Consider the following 20,387-nt stretch of genomic DNA (forward strand, 5'->3'; position numbering starts at 1 on the left):
CCCATTCATTACTGAGACATAGCATTGTCCTGATAAACTCAGAAGTAGGTAGGAACTACAGACCACTGGGCTTCAATCCCAGGCACAGGATTTTCTGCCACTAAAGGCAGGGTGACAGTTCAGTCATGAACTGTCTTCTCCATTGCTTGCAGTGTTTAATTTGAATTAATTTCTTGTGTCAGTACGTTTCTATGTTTCAGCTCAGCCTTGTCTCTGATTCCCAAACATGCAGCCTCCCAAAGCTCTTGCCATCTCTGTTCCCTCTGGAGAATGCTCTTGAACCCATCAGTAGACCTCAGAGAATAGGTTGCAGCCTGTTGCCAAACCTGTTCGCCATAACTCTTGGAGGCTGAGGGCTCTAAAGGTGTGCTCTGGCTTCCTTTACAGGCTGCCAGCCCACAGAGTGCCAAGGCTTTGAAATTAGTGGGGTACACCCATCCTGACCTCTGTTCCAAGAAAGAGTCTTGAACTGAAGAAACATCAGGAGTTTTCAAGAGGGAGAAATCCCCAACAGAATGTTTAGGAGTAAGTCTTAAAAACTCCAGAGTTTGAAGATAAAAGTAAGACTTTTTTCATAAGGCAACAGTTTGAATTTTTAATTAGAAAGTAGTATAGAACATTTCATCTTTTCCTTCCTGAGTGAAATGGTTGCTGAGACTTTCATCTTCACAGTGGCTCTTTCACAATGTTTACCGATCCCTTTCCCCCTGTTATGCACTCCCCATCTTCTCTGAACAAGCAGAGGAGCATCTGTAACATGAAGCCCAGCCTCAGGGTGCTATGTAATGGGATTTGCGCTTCTCTAGTTTTCAGTGCAATGCTGCTTATTTAGCTAAAGAAAGGAGCTCAGGTTTCAGACAGCAACAATTCAGGAGTTGCATCTCCCTGGATTTTAGAGCATAGAGCCTCAGTTTGCTGGAAGAGGAAGGCAATTCTTCCTGGACTTTCCCTTCTCAAATTGACTTGGCAAAACTAAGGCAGAAGGGCTTGAGACACACTGTGGGCAGAACAGGCACAAGGTTCAAGGTTCAGATCTCATGTGTTTGCATCATACAGCGGTAGCATGCATATGCATCTCTGGGTTTAAAATGACATGGTTATTTGAGTATGACTGCAAGCAAAATGTGTGTTACCAGGCTTGCAGGGAAGACACCATATTTCTTCAGAGTACTATCTTCTTCCAAGTAAACAGGAATTCTTCATACAATTCTGACAGCTTGTTTGTAAATGCTTATATTCCCCAATGGAATCTCTTACTTCTGATTTCTTCTTCTCAGCTAGATTCTGCAAAGCCTTTAGTTAATCACAGTAGGCTCAGATCACAAGCTGTGTGTATAGATATTTGTGAGGAAGACTTCAATCAGTGCTCTGTACACAGAAGCAAGCTGGCTCATTACTAGGATGGGATTTATACCTGACAGCTGGTAAGAATTAGGAAGCTTGGGAAACAAATGCACAGAAATTAGCAGCAGGGAGTCAAAAACAAGCATGACTTTGGATTCACTATCTTGATAGGGATTTGCAGAATCAAAGAAGAATGGCAAGTTAGTAATTTCCTGATAGTAAGTATTCCTGCCTGTTAGTGTCAGAAACTAAAAGCACACATGCCGGGTATTAGGTGTCTGTGTATTCTTTGGGACTTTAAATCATTCATCAAATTCAATGCAAAATATTGTATCTAGATTATCTAAATACCCCTTTTTCAGCAGAGAAGTGTAAATAACATGCTGATCATATACCAGGTTTTTGCTCTAGATCATGGTGTACTAACAATGAGGGGCATACTTGAAAATAGATTTGAAAAACCTCAGTGTACAAATGCTGTTACTTCACTAGCTCTATCAATACCTCACTTAACAAAAATTATGTACATATGGCCATTTAACTGCAAGATACCCCATTCCATCTATGGGGACCTTAGCAGTTTCTCCAAAGGAAAGTATAGTATAATATATTGTGCACAAAAGGCTGTGAGGTGTAAAGGTGGAACGTGTAAACAGAATGCCATCTCCTAATCAACAGTAAAGAATGGAATAGGTAGCTAAGTCATGGAAGTTATAAAAAATAAGAAAATTCCATATTGTTTCTTTAAGCTAGTTAATGTAAGGGATACAATTCTCTGAGTTCTCCTCTTACTTAACAAGATACACAAGAGCTAAATGAGCTGGCAAGAAATCTGTATTGTGTATTCAGAAACTACACAGAACTTGTGAAGCACTGACTCAGCTTGACTTGGAGACCTGCAGATAACAGTCTTGGAGTAAGAACATAAGCCTTAGTTAGAGCATTTTTTGTTGTTGTTGGATGAATTTATAATTTTGGGAACAGACAGGAAATCACATTTATTGATCTCATTTGTGCAGGTGAAAACTTGACTTAGAACTGGGCAGGGGAGTTTCATCTTCTAAATGCTACCATCATGGAAATCACTAAAAGTTTCACTGGAGAGCTTGATCAAAGCAGATATGGAAAAAAGAAAAAATAGAAAGTTGGCAAAAGCTGCTGTCAAGACTATTTAGATGGACATATCTGAATCCCTGATGAATACTACCAGCTGTCTCATTTAATCAGCTTTAAGCTCTTCTTGGTCATCATTACTTTTGCAAGACACAGTTTAGAAATAGTTAATCAATTAATTCAAAACCTACAGAGCTGTTTTATGATGAAAACTTCATATCTCTGGAAAACCCTTCTATTCAAGAGAGCTTATCCCATACTTACAGAGAAAATTCCTATAAGACTGGGGCTTAAATGGAACAAAATTTTATCCTTGGTAGTTGAAGTGGAATCCCAAGAATACTCTGCACATAATGTTAGAACCAAAAGCCTTACATTTTCTTTAGCATGACACTAAATTTCTTAAATAACTGGCATGCTGTGGAACACTTTGTGAAGTAGCCATTTCCAATGACATGAGAGATGGCACTAAATAAACTTTATCTGGAGAAGGTTTTATTCTTTTGCAGAAGGACCTGTTTGTAAGAAGGTTTCAGAAGGTTCACTTCCAGATAATTCCTCAATTAACAAATATCTTCCTTGAATTAGAAGTTGATCTATGTGCCTGTTATATTTGTAAAGTCCTACTTACCCTTTGAGTCACTGCTACACATTGCATTCAGTGAAAGTTACCAAATGAAATGAAGATTCTCTGTAGTTATTCTTCTGCTAGCAGTTTTGTTCCCATCCAGTCCTTGCCTTTGTCATGTAAGAAATTATGTACATGCAAGGAAGAAAGATTTGAGTGGACAACTTCCCAAAGTTTGTGAATGCATTATATCAAGCTGTTGTCTTCCTGGTGACAGCCAGTTGCTGCAAGATCTCCATCATTTTATCTGGGCCCTTTTGTAGTCCTGAGCTGATGGAGCTCAGTTTTGGAGCCCCCATCTCCCCAGTACTTTCTCTGAATTCTGTGAGTAAAAATGTGGCTCCTATGATTAATGAATAAGCATTGTTAATTGAGCAACACAAGAGAAGAAAATTATTGGTTTACTTCAAGTTATCTGTTACTTGTATTCTCTTAATGTTTCTAAGTCCTAGTCTCTAATCGGGGCGTCACGGGGCTGCATTAGTATATTAAGTAATTTCTGCCCCAAAATCATGTACATTCTCCAGCCTTGTACAAGCTGGTAGTACCGTTGGTATGTAATATGTACTGAGCAGCACTACTAACCCTTTAACCCAGTAGACTTGCCTTCAGTATTTTTTTCAGTTGCATCAATCAACATACTTAGGTTCCATTCCTTTTCTAAATTATCTGTCAATCACACACAGCTGACAGAATACCACATTTTTTTCCTTTTGCTAGTTTCTTCTGTGAAAAAGAAAGTCCATCTCATCTTTGAGAGTCACTGCAGGGCAAATATAAAATCCAGTAAAATCAAAGGAATCTTTTACATCAAGAAAACAAGACTTTTTCTCTGCTTCAGAGCAGTAACAATGCATGGAAGGAATTGCATGGACATAATACGGCAATGGTGAATTGGTGAAATGGATCATACTATCTTAGGAAAAAAGATCATACATTCAAAAGTGTTTGTATAGGATATACCATAATGTGACACTGCTCTGCAGTTGTCTGTCTTAGAACTGCAGAAATATAAATTAAAAAGTATTACTCTGTCTAGCTAGATAGCCTTCAGTCAGTCAGTGAAATTTGGGAGATGAAGTTAATACAAAGATACCAATAGCTGGCAAAAGAAATCATTGAATTTCATTCTGGTTTGTTATAACTGGTTTCTGAACAAAGTGTACTAGTTGTACTGTAAGCAGTATGACTGAACCAGCATGTTCGTAGGCACAGCTTGTCATGTATGTTAACGTTTATGGTTCTTATGGGTGTGTCAGGTTTGGAGCAATTTATCCTTTTACAAATTGTGCTATTTTAAAAAATATTGAAATAACAAAGTTTACATGCAAGATATAGACTGTGTCCTCCTTGCAGAGGACTCTCTATAGAGCATTAATAGCAAAGGAATAATGCAACTTAAAAGACCCTGCATTACAGAAAGTGTGACTAAAGAGTGAGTAATAACAGAAATGCAGAAATAAATCAAAATATGAGTGGATGGAAGCACTAGATGATGGGGAGAAAAGAAAAACATAAAAATATGGCATGAGGGGAAAAAAAGATAAAAAGTCAATTTGTGTCTTTAAATGCACTTTGTTATTCTTACCCTTTTCTTTCTGTGTTTATAATTTTCCATGGTTTATGCTGAGATCAAGTAAGAACATTTCTTTTTTTAAACAGTAGAAATTTGAATAGATGTTTTTATCCAAAGAAAATAAAGGACTTTCAGTACACAGCTAATGGTGTATAAAGTCCATGAAACCATCAGATTGCCTTATTCCCAGGAGAACTCAAGCTTTCCCTGTTTGAGTAGTGTGCCTCCAGGAAATCGTTCAGAAGGACACATAATTAGCCCACACTCTTCCAGAGTGCACAGTGTAACTTGATGCAGTTAAACCAGAAGACAGTTTTCATCTTTTGACCCTGTGTCAAATGTGTCAGTTGAGTAGCTTACCTGAGATCTGTAAGACAACATAGGCCATCAGGGATTTTCTGATTGAAAGGAGCATGCAGTAGGATGTACACACAAACCCACAATTTTAAAACCTGACTTACTTTCAAAGTAACAGAAATAGTGGCCATTGTAAATGGCACAACTCAGTGCATTCAGATTCTGTTTCTTTTTGCCAGTCTGAAGTTTAAAGAAAAATGTTTTCCCTTGCTTAGGATGTATGAAAAGGACATTAAAAGTGGCTCTTTCACTTCAGGCACTAACAAGATATTGAGTCCTCTGGAAGGATGAATGTGATGCTATCATTCCAATGCACATCCAAATGATAGTCCCAGAAATGGTAAAATGTTTAGTATAGTGTCTATGTCTTGCATCCATTGACATGCAGAAAAGCCGAAAAAATTCTCAGTGAAATGGAATAATGTTGAGTAACTCTTAGACAGAAATGCCCTGGTAACTGTGCGGGGTGGTGGTTTGTGTGTGTCAGGGTGTGGCAGCTGCAGGGGGAACCTGCCTAACTTGTAGAAAAGGCACAAGCTGAAAACTAAAATGACACTGTAAAACAGCCCTCATAGCTTAATTAAATAAAACCAATAATGTGATTTAAACTTCTTTGAATTAAAATTACTTTAATAAGGGTGTTAATTACTAGAGGATTAACACTGCTTACATGTGATAATAGATCTGGTCAGTCAATAAAGGGTGAGAATAACGTTCGTTTAAGAAGCGAAAGAATCTAGCACAGGATTACTCACTAGAAAGGGATAGCATTTCAAAGTGGCAAGTAAAATAAGGGGAAGATGTTTTTAAATTGCAGGAGGCATTAGAGGCTGAATTTTGCCATCATTACTCAGCAGAAGTTCCATGTGTACTGGGATCTGTTGGAGCTAAAATATGAAGATTGTCATTGCAAATGACATATATAATAATTTGTAATTACTCAGTCTTCCAGGGCAGTCATAAGAAATAATTTTTTAGACAAAATATTTAAAGAAAATACGGTCTGTAGAATTGAGGAGAAAATGCATAATCTGAAGGAAAAAGACTGTCTTCTAAGGAGATTAATTTCTTGAAGATGTATTTCTTAGAAAAGAAATTGTATTGGATTATTGCCTTTAAGCAAAATGGAGGTTTTCCTAATATGTTTACAAGCAACAACTAGAGGAGAAAGATCTTTTGCAAAAACCCAGTTTAAAAAAGGACATTTTGAGGTATCCAGGTTGCAACTTGCTGGCCTTGGAAGCATTTGTTAAACGAAGTTATCTAGACAACAAGTTAATGGAACAAAACCAGAATTTTATATGGGCTATTAGTATTTGCTAAAATGTTTTGAGAATCATTTAATAGATATAAATAGGGAAGTAAATGTTTTCTTGTAGCTGAAGGGGAAAGTGAAGGTTGTCCATGAAAGAATATGAAAGTTTTTTCCTAGTGATTTTGGTATTCCTTTTAACTTGTCTCTATTTACATTCCTGAGCTACCGATTGTGGAATTCCTTGTCCAGAGGTTCTCAGGTCTAGCATAGCTTTCCCTAAGGGATGTAACTTCATCTGCTATAAAGGGTGGTTATGCAGCCATACCCTCCCTGAGTGCACTACTTTGGAAGAAATAACTATCTGTTTACAGTAAACTTATGATTGCCACATCTGTAAGTATCTGTGCCTTATGAATTGCACTGGATTTTTGTTTCTGGATGCAAACAAAGTTATGCTGTTTTGTGGCCTTTTATGTCTTGAATTCCAGTGGCTTTTCACATATTCTAGCTCAGCACCCAAGATCAGCTGAGAGACTTTATGGAGCAGTTGCTGTATTTGTATCTGCTTCCTGCAGAAGCTTTTCAGAGAGATACCATGTATATAAAACTCTTAAGTGTTTTGATGGCTGCCTAAGAGAAGAATCTGGCACACTGTGGCTATAATTTTTTATTTCAGATGTGCAGCTTTTGAGAAATGCACAGATGCTAAAAGAAACTAAACCAAAAGAAAGTCGTTAATTAAAAAATAATTACTCCATTGTGTTGAACCAAACCTGCAGTAGAACCTCAGGTTATCTCTCTGGAAATGGTGTGATTCATAATACACACTGCAGATCGTGGACTTCTGAGGAGAGCAATTGCTGCATATTCAAGAGTGCTTGTAAACCTTACAGACCGTCTGTTAAGTTGAATCAATCTCTGTAGCAATGTAATTTCAGCATATTTCATAGATGTAATTTTCTCTGGTGTTTTTATCCAAGTTGGAATATGACAAGACTGGAAAGTTGGGAGAGGGAAGTGCCCCGTTCACTGAATCAGTGAAATGCCTGCATTGGCGGTGTGCTGGGTCTGTTCTTGAGCTGCAGCTTCACACAAAGAGCTGAAGTCTCTTCCTCTGTAAGCACAAAGCAGATGCTGTGGAGCTGTGTCATGCTCACTTGTCTTCCCATAAGCATCAGTTTGCATTTGTGCACCGGGCTGTGTATCTAAAGCTCCTTCCTTCAATCCTAGAAGTAACTGGACTGAAATTTAAACTTGCAGATGTATACTTGGGCAGAGCACTGCAGATGATTAGTTCTAGGGTACAGCAGCCTGATTGTCTAGATCAGATAGATGCATGTGTATACAAGGACAGTTTTGGGGTAGTTAGAATTTGTCAGATAGTGATTTCTTATGGTATGGTGCATATACGTATTTGTAAGACTGCAGGCATCTAGAGTTAACTCTCATGGATAATGCTAAATATAAAATGTGACACATGAGACAACAGTGTTCAATTCCAGAACACAGTATAAAAGTGGATGTTTTTTATGTTTGAATTTTATTCTACTTACACCAAATTAGATTAATTTGAATTAGACTCACCTCTAAACCAGAGAAGGTGGTTAAAATGTGACTTTCGATTCTGAACTTTTTGATGACATTTTTAAGTGAATCATCTCAGATAGACTTTCCCAGGAAGGATTGAGACAAATGATAGTTTTAATCCTTGAGAAGCTTATTTTAGGATACTGTGCCTCATCATGTGCAATTTATGGCATTATTTCATAGACGAGTGAATAGTTTAAAGCAAACCTCTTGTGACTCTAGTGCAAGTAAAAAACAAGTGCCTGTAGAAAATTAAAGATTAAATAAACTAAACTATAAAATTTCTTCTTGGTAGATGTCAATGTTTAAGTACTACTGGCAAACCTGTGTTTAAAAAAACAATCAGAAGCCAAGTGAAAATGTCAGCTGAGAGATTTAACTGTGCTATATTAAATACTTCATAATTTTAACATTGTGTTTTAAAAATTTTGAAATTGTGTTTTCAAAGTCTCCTTCAGGTGAGAGGCAGATGGCCCGTTTTGGGGGTCTGCACTTGTCACCCCTGCATGCTGTTTGAGCGTGTACACCTCTGCGTCAGGAGCTCAAAACCAGAAAAAATGGTGAATGGCCTGACCATTGCATAATAACACAATTCTTAATCCACACAAATTTTGCCATTGACATAGTTTATGCTTTGTCTAAGGGGACTTTGTGTACGGACTAACACGCTTGACAGGAGCAATTTGGCCCGAGCCCGTGCCCTCTGGAGCCTGACTGTCTGCCAGGCTCCTGCTTTTCAAACTCTTCCCTGCTTCTAGACTCAAAAGATGGTTCTTTTGCTACTAGTCCAGCTTATTCTTTAATGATGAGGAACAACACACTTCATAATAAACATCTTCACTGTAATTAAACAAACCTTCTTTGAAGAGGTATTACTTGTTGCTATACTGTGTGTTTCATAGGGCCTAGCTATTTATATTTGTCTCAGAAACTACTTTTCTGTGTCTTCAGATGTTACATATTGGGCTGCTTGAAGTTTTAATGGTATTTGTAAAAATTATACATTGTGAATGTTTTTCTGGTTATGGTAACAGCAACAAGCTTGTTCACCTGACTTCAACAGCGAGTATTCAATTTTGTAGGCAGGCCCAAGTTAATTTGAAGTGCCAAAGAATAAAAAGAATAAATTCTTGAATATAACAAGACCAGGCATCTCTCAAAGTGTACCACAAGGTCCAAATTTTAGGAAAGAATTCTGCCCTTTGCAAGGATTTTTTTCTTATAAAGGAATGAATATTCTTATAAAATGAACACAACTTACAGTTTTTTTTATTAGAATAACAACAAATCCCAGTGGTTCAGCTGTCATAACATTATACATTGTACATTTATGAATGTGTTGAAGATTGTATCCCAACATTCAAGATAGTGACAGATAAAATTTCACTTATAAATTTGAAACAGATGGTAGCATTTAAATACAAAATTGTTTCATTCTTCTGAACATTTCAATGTCCCAAATTTAGACACAATTTCTAAATGCATGGTGCTTAAAAGAAAAAGGCATGTCTTAATGCAGTGGCTTAAAAATCGAAAGACGCTGCCTAACACAGACTATGTTTCCTTTGAAAATCCAGGGCTCAGTTTTCAAAGCGTTGTCTAGGAATTTAGCCTGCGACCCCCATTGACACTAATGGGAATTGCATAGCTAAGTCCCCATAACATCACTTTGAAAATCCATTTGTTGTACCAATTCAGAAGAATAGCATAAACTACAGGGAGACGTTCACAGTTCAAGAGATCAGTGTACACTTTGAAATACAAGATCAATGTGCATTATTCCAGTTATGTGATCAGTAGGGGAGATTCTGAAATTCACCGCATTCACAAAATAAGTCACCAGGTGTAAATAAAACAAAATATTTTGCCAAGTGGCAGGCAGACTTGATAACCAGGCTAACAAGATGTTTGTCAGCAGTAATGAACACCTACTGATTAAGTGATAATTGTGTTTGGTTGGTACAATGTTATTCTACAGTTAGCAAACTCTGTCTTTTTTTCTTTCAAGCTGGATTTAGGTATCTATATTTTAAGTAGTTGTTTCTTTGCAACCAAGAAATGTTCAGAGTAAACAAGACTTGTCTTTGTCCAGTTTTGATTCTGATCCTGGTCCTTTATGTTTTATTTTCCAATTTAGTAAGTGCTTTCATGGTGTGCATGCTTTAATTAACAGGAGCATAACTTGGTGAATAATGATGGTGTGATCTTCATCATGCAGACGGTTTTTGTTGGAAATAAGTGTATACCTGTGTAAGATATGTTCTTGTATACTTGTACATGAAACCTAAGCAAAGATTTAAAAAGTGTTGTTGTTGTTGTTGTGTAGCTGTGTTACTGCAGTGCCTATGAGTCCCAGTCATGGACCATGGCCCCATTATGCTGGGCAGAATATAAATAAGTGTTTTAACAAAAGAAAGACAGTGCTGCCTCAGAGTTCCCAAAGCAATGAGATTATAGCTCCACTGAAAGGTTAACATTATGTCAGAGATTATGAAACAGCAACGATTCTGGCTGACAGGCTTCCTTTTGAGTCCTGAAACCCATTTGTCCTTCTTAAAATAAGGTGGGGTGGGTTGGTACAGTGTGAGCTCCCTGGAGTAGGAAATGTTGAGGACTGGAACATCTGTGAGTGGCTTTTGTGAGCTTACTGTGTTTAAAATGAAAAAGTCACCTTCGTGTTTGGTGCTTTTTAGCTTCAAAGCCAAATAAAAGTAGTAATAATTGAAATATTATAGTGTTTGCTTTTTCTTTATCTTAGTGACTTAAATGATACATAGCTAGCAATAGTCTACTTTTTTGTAGGCCAAAAGCCATGCATCTTCAAGGAAAAAAATTGTAATGTTACTTCTATATTCTTTCCTAGGAAAAGATTGGGTGTAGCTTGCAGTTGTATATGCTTGGCACTATTCATTTCTCAGAAGAGTTCACCGTATTCTAGGCTTTGGGTTTTTTTTAATTAAAGAGGTCAAAATCCATTATATCAAAATTTCAAAGAATTTACCAATTAGCTGTAGTCTGTGATGCCCAGCAGGTGGCTTTTATACTATTAAAGGGAGATTGTTTCCATCTCTGATCAAAGCAAAAGCAAAACAAAAGAAAATATATAATATTTTGCTGTACACAGTGCAAACCACATGCTGTGTAAATTATGTAGAAACTGTACATGAGAGACTGTTCAGTCATCCCACTTCAAGAAAAAGTTCTATATATTTTCACACTGGTCCTCACAAGGATTTCAATGGTAATGTCTAAGTCTGTTTAGATTACTGATTAGCTGAGAAGATTAGACAACTTGTGATTTCCTAAAATGAAGACTTTCGAATTTTTCTTATTTGAAAGTGAAAACGCACAACTAAGTAGATAATGAATTTACTAGAAGTGAAAATAGGAAAAGCTGAGTGTGTTGGAATGTTTCAAGATGCAAAAAAATTCCAATTTGCACTTTTCAATGAATCTAAACTTCCCCGATTTTTGCCTACTTAAAAGAATGTTTGTGACCTTTTGACCCTTTTGTTATCCCTTACTCAGAAAGGCCTTTATTCTGTAAGACTTAGGTATAAAAAAATAAAAAGAGCATTAATGGCGTAACAGTCCTTTCTGATCACCCTGTGTAAGATGTTTATGCAAAGTGTCAATAGAAGCAATTGGCCTAACAGTGTGACAACCTGCTTTGCTTGGAAATGGGCTAATCTCCTGTTTGGGTTATCCAGAGGTCAGGTAAGGATTTCTTTTTTCGCACTCCCCGTAGCGCATGGGTACATAACCTGCAAACACTACAGGGCAGAAATCAGAAGCAATTGAGCCCAAGGATGCCACAAAGCATTTTAGTTAATCCTGACTGGTTTGCTTTTCCTGACTTTTTTTTCCCCCTCTGCCTTCTTTTAGTTTTTCCGCTTCTGGTCCCATCCCAGAGAGTCTGCTTGAGCGTATAACACATAGTGATGACAGGGACTCTACCAATTTCATTATCTGCTGCTTCACTGTGTTGGTTTTTCTTTTTCTCTTTTTCCTTTTTTTCTTTTTTTTTCTTTTTTTTTTTTTTTTTCTCTCCAAACAGGCATCATCCCACTCTTTTTTGAAGTTCACGTGGAAACCTACTTTAAATCTCAGTTTTTGAGGGCTGCCCCCTTTGCCCTGTCACAGCAGGCTGGAACTCAATAAGAGCTCAGGCAAGCGTAGCGGGCCGGGCAATGGGCCTTGGCGGGCTGCACGCTGTGAACTCCTGCCTCACTGAATCAGCTTCTGTGTGTTTTTATAACTGCCTTTTTTTTCCCTGTTAATTATGCCCCAAGGCTGTGGAAAGACAGCATTTATCTGTTTCAACAGACTAAGCAGCAAGTGTTCTGACATGTTTATCAGGCAAATTGTACCTGACAAAAGGTAATTACACATGCAATCAAGTCCAGAAGTAACTGGGTGATTAGGGGTTAATAAACTGTTTAGCATAAGAAATATTCAGCTTGTGAGCAAGGAGAGTGGGCCAGAACTGACATAACTGACAGTGATATATTAAAGAATTACTTTTCTTTGGATGGAATATTTGACTTTACTGAAAGGTAAATAGGAAATTAAGCATACAACTTGGTTTTATCTCCTGCTCCTGAATCACTGGTGCCATTTGTACAACCAAAGCTATTTGCTATTTGATGCTCATGCTGCTTCAGAAGAGGTTCCAACTTGCACCATTCCAACTTGCCCTAAGGTACCTTGATAATTTACAATTAGGATTTTTGTAGTATAACCAGCACAGTGTTTAATGGACACTGCCCCCATTTCCATCAGTAAAGCTCATGTCTCCTCCTTCTGTCTGTTGCTGTGTTCACTCTGTGCATAGCAAGTTCCCAAAGTTGCGTTCTCTTCCAAGATTATTCCTGACAGTTGCCCAAAAGTAAAAAGGAAAGGGCATCTGTATGATATCTGAGGATGTGACAAGAGGCTCAAACAGCACTGAAAGGGCCGGATGATCAATTCCAGCAGTTCCCAGTGCACAAAATTCTCACATAATTACAAGATGGCCTAAATACAGGACTATGGCTGAGCTGCTCTGAACTTTAGGTAATACAATACAAAGCTTTAGTGAGCAATGATGAAGAGTAATTTCTATTCAAATATGGCCATATCACCTAGATACTGGCAAAACTTAGAGTACTAACTTTGAAGAATAGGTGCAAGTACTCTATTTGAAATCAGAATTCTGTCCCTAAAAGTTTAAGATCTTTCATATCAGTTCAAGATCCCTCATAGCATCAGTATTATAATGTTTTGTGTTAGCTTGCAAGGTCTTACAGTAGGAGGTCTTTTACAAAAACATAGCTTAGTATCTTTTAAAATAAGTCTTCAAATTAAAAATAGCAGTGTTGTCTGTATAATGTCAGAAATTACTATAAACTTTTACATAAGTACATATAAACATTACCTTTTCCAAGTGATGTTTGTTTCTACAGAGAGACCTAATGTTAGACATAAAAGGCATTTAGAAAATACCTGCACATGAAGAGAAAATTACAAAATCAAAGCACTGTAGAGCATAATTCAAAATAAAAGTGCAGTGCAGCAACCAGAGGCTTAAGTTACCTATAATGTTAGAAGTATGTATGTGACTAATAATGTAATGGTTTGGGAAAGCAACACTGTTGCACGTACAGTCAAGAAACATACTGCTCTCTGATCACCAGCTTTGATGGTTCCAAGATGTTGGCTAAAGCTTCCCCTTATATCACACTTTTAGAAGAGGCAAAATCCTCTAAATAAGGTGGAAGTGTAGACTGTTATCGTGTAAATGTAAGTAAGTTGACAATATATAGGATGTTCTGTATGGTGTACAGGAAAGCAGGAAAGGCTAAAGCTTGTTGTTTTGGGTTTTTTTGCTGTTCTGTTTTTTGGTTGTTTTTTTTTTTTTACATAATGACTCAGACACACGCACATCTCTCACATCTCTGCAAATTGTTCCTAGTCAGAAGGGAATAATTGCTCCTTGCTCCTAGGGAAGCATATTCAGCTTCATTATAAAATACTCAGGTATAGTATTGCCTGTCTGAGCTTACTCTTATTTTTCATGGTTATTATGGGATAAAGAGCACAGCCGTGCCATTGTTCTTGGGTAGCAGAGTACATATATTTCGTTTATTTGGTGCTTTACAGTGTTTTGGCTGCATGATAAGCTAGTTCTGACTGAACACCCTTGGGTGGCTCCTTAGGTGGGGGCTGAGTAGCTTTCTAACCCCCAGAATGGGCTGTGCTGCCTCCAGACTGAGTAGTGAGGGAGACTGCCTTTCTGTCTGAAGTTTTTTCCATATGTGTTAACTTAGGAAAGATGAATGTGCAAAATAAACAGTTTTCCTATTGTAATTTCAAGGCAAGCTGTGCACAGTCTAACCTTGAAAGAGTCGCAGCCAGGTGCACCAGTATGGTGTGATACATTCTATGGCCATTGACTGTTTTTGGAGGCTGGGAAATACTTACTGCCAGGACCTACTGTTTGCCCGCATTTATCTTTTGACAGTGTATGCCAGTGTGGAGCATTTCTTGTTAGACAATACATCTCATTTTCAGTTATTGTCTCATTAATAGTGAAAGCTGTAATAGATAAAGTAGTAGGAGGGAAATGTTTCTTTAACTTGGCCTTTAATAATTTTTGATCCTAGATGCTGCAGTAAAAACTACTGCCACAGAACGAGCAAACTGTCCTGTGCTTCATATACATCACATGCCTGTGGCCAAGACAGTCCCACTTTTTCTATATCAGGGAGAGGAAATAAAATTATTAATTTAAATGGGGCACACATTTGTGTAGCAAAAGATGGTGTAAATCAGAAAGGAGCAGAGCAGCAGAAAGTGGAACAGATTGGTGAGTAGCACCTCTGCATTGTTGCTGCAGGATTGAAGGTGAATTCAGTGTTGTGTTGTGCTCAAGTGAAGCTTTGCATGAATGGGTTGAAGTTATTTCCCACCCATGTGGTGGTCCTGGGGCCAGTGAGTCATTTTTGCTAGACTGTCCTCTCTGCCACTGGCTGCTTGCCAACTTTATCCCCTCACAAAGCGCCTGTATTGGCTGTGCACCCACTGAGCCTGGGTGCCAGGGCAGATGCAGGTGATAGGAATGGCCAGGACACAGATCCCAAGTGCTGCACCCACAGCATGCAGTACTTGCTGTCAAAGCCCACTGCATACGGCAGTATGCAACAGTGCAGAACTGCAGCTGTGAGTGGGACAAAATGCACAATGCATAGTCATGCACAGCAGCAGTCTGGTCTCCAGCAGTGTCTGCAGCTCCCTGACACATTTAATCCAGAATCAGGACATGATTGTCACACTGCAGCTCCTGAGCAAATGCACAGAAGGAGGGAAGGGGCTGTGACTGAGTGGCATGTGTCATTTGATTGCATGTCTGAGCCTTTGAGCTACCTGCCGCATGTCATGACAGCTGCTTGAACTTAAGAGATTTATTAACATGAGGTTGGTTGTGTGCAGCTCTTTGACCATGCATGGTGCAGGGAAGAAGCTCTGGGTACGTCCCCCTTGCCAATCTCTTTGGGTGTTCATTCTTTAGGGCCAGGACTGTCTGGGAGTGCACAGAATATACTTCATGTTCTGTGTGACATTTTTTTACCTCCTGTTAAAAAACAACAGACTTCATGGTCTGTTTAGAGCCCTACATGCTTCCTATGTTTGGCCAGATGACAAATGAGATGTAATCTTCGAGCAATCACTATGACAGAGATTTCCCAGAGCCATGGCACAATCAGTTGAGTCAACCATTGAAAGCATCGTATGAAACTCACTCATGAAGTATTGTCAGGGAAGTTTCTTTGAACTTGTCAGCACTGACAGTTGTCAATGGTTTTGGGCCACACATTGCTAGCAGGATACCTTTAGATACCTTTCACCCATATGAGCTTCAGGGTTGTTTTGGATTTACCCAGAATCCTCAATTTCAGTAGTACAATAGGGGTAAGAAATGAAATCTTTCACCTCGGACTCACTGAATACAACTGCAGGAACGTTGGTCGATCCTTAAGGACCATGTCCCATGTGGAGCCCATGACAAGTAGCACTGTAAGTAGCAGTAAGATAGTAATGACCAGATTATATAGTTTGGGTTCCTGCCAGCTTTGTCCTCACAGCTTGTCTTTTGTATGTGCCTGTCCTATCTTTCCACTCTTTTGGTTGTGCTTTAAAATACCTCTGTGAGCACTGGGCACCACAAACTGTGTTACACAGGTAATAACAAGTGATGAGTAATACACAGTAGCAACTGAGGCTGTGAGTTTCACAACTGATGCTAATTTCTGAGTTGTCAAGCCTTCCCAAGTCTGTTTGCTTGGTGACTGAAGGCATGTTCTCAGCAACTCAGTAAAATTTGTGGTGTCCATCTTGAGAAAGGGCTTTGTGGGAAAGAACCATTTGAATTTGACCTTGGTGGTTATCATGGATATCTGGTCAGCAGAGAATGAAATAGCCTCCTTGGGTTTTAGATCCTTTCACCCCTTTGAGATAGTTAAATGTAAAATGTAAATGTCAGTGAGGTTTGTAAGGGTCCCTGAAGGTCTTTGGGATGACCGAGCAGTAGGTGTGTCAGAGGTCCATTATAATACCAGGAAATGCTGCTACCTAGTCCTAAAAGACTACACTACAAATAAGGAAAGAGTAATTAATTAGAAAATTATGTATTTAAATTAGACACTGTATTTGAAAGTAACATTATAGAGTGGTTTGGAAGTGGAAAAATTTGCAAAAGGGAGGCATAGAAATTTGAACCTGGGAGGATGGGATGTATCCTTTTATTCTGTAAATAAATTGATTGTTATTATTATATTGTTATAATTCTGGTCACGAGCATTGCTGGACATCTCTGATGGTTTATTGGGCTGAGAAGTTTGAGGAAGGCAAGGTTCTCTGGAGTGCAGTCCTCCCCTTAGTGTAGTCTGAGAAGTGAGAGGAGCGGGTGCCTGCTGCAGGTCTGCCTGTGGGAGTAGGGGCTGCTACTTTTGTGTCCCAGCTATAACAGCTCTGGTCTGGCTTAGCAGAAGCAAGTGTTTGAAGTGAACAGGGTTCTTCCTTGAAATAGCAAAATGGTGTGACTTGCAGTATTCTGTTACATTTTTTTAAGTGGTTTTGTTACACAAAATCCCGTTGCAGCCCACCTTTCCAGCATTACTGATTCAGCAGCTCTGCAGGCAAGCAGGGCTCTAGGTTACACTGAGGACCCAGCTCAGTGGAGCAGCCACAGGCACTACACGCTGGGGCAAAGTGTTGTTAATGGTTCCCAACGCTTATTTTAACAGTGGGTTTGGCTAACACGGGGCAGCCTGAGAACAAGCCCTCGTTAGCCCTCAGCAGCAGGACAAGGCCCGGCACCAGACGCAGGGGGAAGCTGGGGCGCCCCGCCATTGACGTCAATGGCAGTGGGGCCCGCTGGCCCGCAGGTAGCCGTGGGAAAGGCATCCCCGAGCGGGGCTGCCTGTGCCCTGGCCCCTGGCAGCCTGGGCAGGGTGCCCAGCGGTGCCTGGCCTGCACCCCGTGATGGTGGAGGGGGAATTAGGCTCTGAGGGCTGTGAGGGTGCTGGCTGCTGGAGGTTCGGCATTGCGTCTGATTGTAAAAGCAGGCTGTTTTTTTGTTGAACAGCAGCTCTGAGAGCATGAGTCAAAGACCTGATTTGAAACTGCAGCCAAGCGTAGGACTGTGCTTGGAGACTTTTTGTTCCTCCACTGAAGTGATTGGGTTTGTTTGGGCCAGAAGTGTGCCCCGGGCTTGGCGCTGAGTTTCAGGGATCAGTCGCAATGGAGAGTGCAGCCAGGAGGTGGTTAATTCACTTAGTTGAGACTACCTGAACCTCTCATTTAAATTACTGTGAGAAGCAACAGACAGGAGCATCCCTGTCTTGCTCCCCACGGTAAAGCAAGTTCCCAAATACTAAAACGTGAAGCCATTCTTTCCCTCTTGGGTCCGAACCTGCACAGCCGCCTGCCTGCACACTGTGGGAGGTGAGAGACATTAAAGAAGGAGATGGGCAGGTGAAGGGGGAGTGTTGGCCGGGCTCGGCGAGGGGCTGCGCCCGGCCTCTCTGCAGAGCCGCCCCACACTCCCTCATCCCTCTCTCCCCCCCGCAGCTCCTGGACCTCTTCATGGTGTGGGACTGGTCCACCTACCTGGCTGACTACGGGCAGGCCACCTCCAAGTATCTGCGGGTCAACCCCAGCACGGCCCTCACGCTCCTGGAGAAGTAAGTGCGGGGGCCGGGGCCGGAGCTGCCGGCGCTGGGATGCAAAGCGGCGCCGGAGCCGGAGCCGCCCTGCCGGGAGCGGCGGGGCCGGGGCCAGCGGCTGCCCGAATTGCCGCTCTAGGGAAGGGAGACGCTGAGCTTTGGCCGTAGTGAAGCCGGTGCGAGGTTTCGGCCGGCCTGGCGGGCGGGCAGGGAGGGCAGGGTGAGCAGGGCACATTACCGGCAGCCCGCTACCAACCTGCTTGTAAAAACCGCATCAAAGCGCGCTGCGGTTTAAATACGCTTTCTAACAGTGTTTTCTCTCCTCTCCTGCCCGCGATGAAAATGTCTTTTGCAGAGTTCACAGAGGGTACGTATCGCCTATATTGTTACAAAATATTGTTTCTCTAACTCACTTAATTTCCGGAATTTCGTTGTTGTGTCTGTTGGTACGAGAAATCAGCAATATATATGCCCGTTTGTGACGGTGAACAAAACTCACCCATTCGCCGAGTCTGAATTTACCGTAGAAGCAGATGATACTAACGGGTTTTCTGACTTGCTTCCCTCCTAAGGCAATTGGTAGGATCGGGGTCCTGCTGAAGGGGGATTTGCTTAATACTGACAGGTTATTTGTGAAGTAGTATTTGATAAAACGAATTCTGCATTGCAGAAGTTTAATTTAAGAACACATAGTGAACAGGTTTTGTAATCTTCCAGTTCTTATTAGCGGAAAGATCAAAAGAAGAACACTAATAAACCAATCAAAATAGTTGATTTTTCCTTTTCAATTTGTGTTTCTAATGTGTTTGTCATTTACTTTTTTATTTCTCTAGAATGAAAGACTCCAGCAAAAAGAACAACATTTTTGCTCAGTTCAGGAAGAATGACCGTGACAAGCAGAAGCTAATAGAGACTGTAGTAAAGCAACTTAGGAGTTTAGTGAATGGTATGTCCCAGCACACATAGGCCTCTTAAATCGACAGTATCTCATCACACCGAGGTGTTTCTTAGCCACTATTTCTACTAAGCAAATGGTGATACCAGTTAGGACTTTTGTTTGACAGAGAAAAAGAAAAATGCAGTAGATGGATTGTACATGTAGTCTTCAACAAGCAATTCTTTGTACGTATTTTTAATGGATCGAATACTATTTTGTATATTGTAAACAAATGGTGAAAAATGAGGTTGTACAATAAAAACCAGCGCAATTGTATTGTACATGGAACAGCTGAACTGTAAATATGTTATTTAAATAGCTGCAGATATGGTGTTCAAAATTTTGCTCAGATTAGGAATTATTTGAGAAATGATCCCTTAGTTGCTGTTTTCTGGTTGAATCCTAATTTAATGTTTTTAAGCATTGAGATACTTGTGTTTCAGATGCCGCCTGTTGTTTTCCTGCATTAAATGTATATTAGCCTTAAAGTGATTGGACATAATTTTGTATACCAGGTTTTGTAGTCTGGAGGTATGAAAAAGTCTTCTGATTTTTAGTACCTTTGAAAACTACCTGAGAACTAGATATCTCTTTAGCATAAGGACTTAGGCTTTGTTCTGCAAAAGGGTTTAATCTCGAAGTTGTAATGTAAATAACCATTTGAGTTCTTTATAATGTGACACGTTGTTGTTTCGTTTGGTTTTGTTCCTCAGGGTTACTATTTCTAACTGTACTTCTGTAAGATCTCGGGTTCTTTATCCCAGGTTGCAGTAAGGAATAGCTTTGCCGCTGTTGGTTTTGTGCCGCATCTGTTTGTTAGTTTGCGCTTTCTCCTGCCAGCCCCATCCCAGCGATTAGCATTTTGTCCCACTACCAGTCTTTGCACTGTCCCCTCCTGGCTGTTTTAGACACTAAGAGAATGTCTAACAAATACAAACCAAATGGAACGTGTAAAAATAATGTACATTTTCGCTGTATTTTTAAGTTATTGACGGTCCAAATACAGTAATATAAACCTCACCCGTATTCCTGTTTAATTTCACACACCGGAGCACGCCTCGGAGCCGGTTTTGCGGGACCTGTGCAGGTCCCCACTCATTGGTGATTTACCCCCGGGGAAGGCGGCCGGGGATCCGCGCGGCCCCGACGGCGGGGTGCGGGCCGGGAGCGCTGCAGGCCCTCCCCGACTGCCGCTGCAGGCCGGGAAGCCGGGGGCAGTGAGGGCTGGGACGCTCCCTGGTCGGAGAAGCCGGGACGGGACTCGCTACCTGGGCAGGCTGGCCCGAGGGGGCGGCGGGAGCTCCCGGCGGGGCGGAGAGGGTGCCCCGCTCCCAGGGGCGGCCGTCCCGCCTCCGGCTGGGGCGCCCCGAGGGGTGGGCGGGGGC

General features: G+C 40.5%; 1 protein-coding gene across 14 annotated transcripts in view; it reads left to right on the forward strand.

Moving 5' to 3' along the window:
- EXOC6 (exocyst complex component 6) overlaps positions 1–20,022 on the forward strand; it is an 89,045-nt gene extending 69,023 nt beyond the window's left edge. For 4 of the 14 annotated variants that reach the window (XM_086899030.1, XM_086899032.1, XM_086899036.1 and 1 more), the window contains 3 exons: positions 17,971–18,083; positions 18,421–18,432; positions 18,899–19,142. In XM_086899030.1, the coding sequence (XP_086755156.1) occupies positions 17,971–18,083; positions 18,421–18,432; positions 18,899–19,031 (258 nt within the window). In that variant the 3' untranslated portion in view covers positions 19,032–19,142. Of the gene's footprint in view, positions 1–17,970; positions 18,088–18,420; positions 18,433–18,898 lie in introns of all 14 variants that reach the window. The other 10 variants (XM_086899039.1, XM_086899038.1, XM_086899042.1 and 7 more) reach the window with 4 other exon arrangements.
- The last annotated feature ends 365 nt before the right edge of the window (positions 20,023–20,387 follow it).

This window comes from Cyanistes caeruleus, chromosome 8 (genome assembly GCF_971803275.1).
Source record: "Cyanistes caeruleus chromosome 8, bCyaCae1.hap1.1, whole genome shotgun sequence".
NCBI classification, from domain to species: Eukaryota; Metazoa; Chordata; class Aves; order Passeriformes; family Paridae; genus Cyanistes; species Cyanistes caeruleus.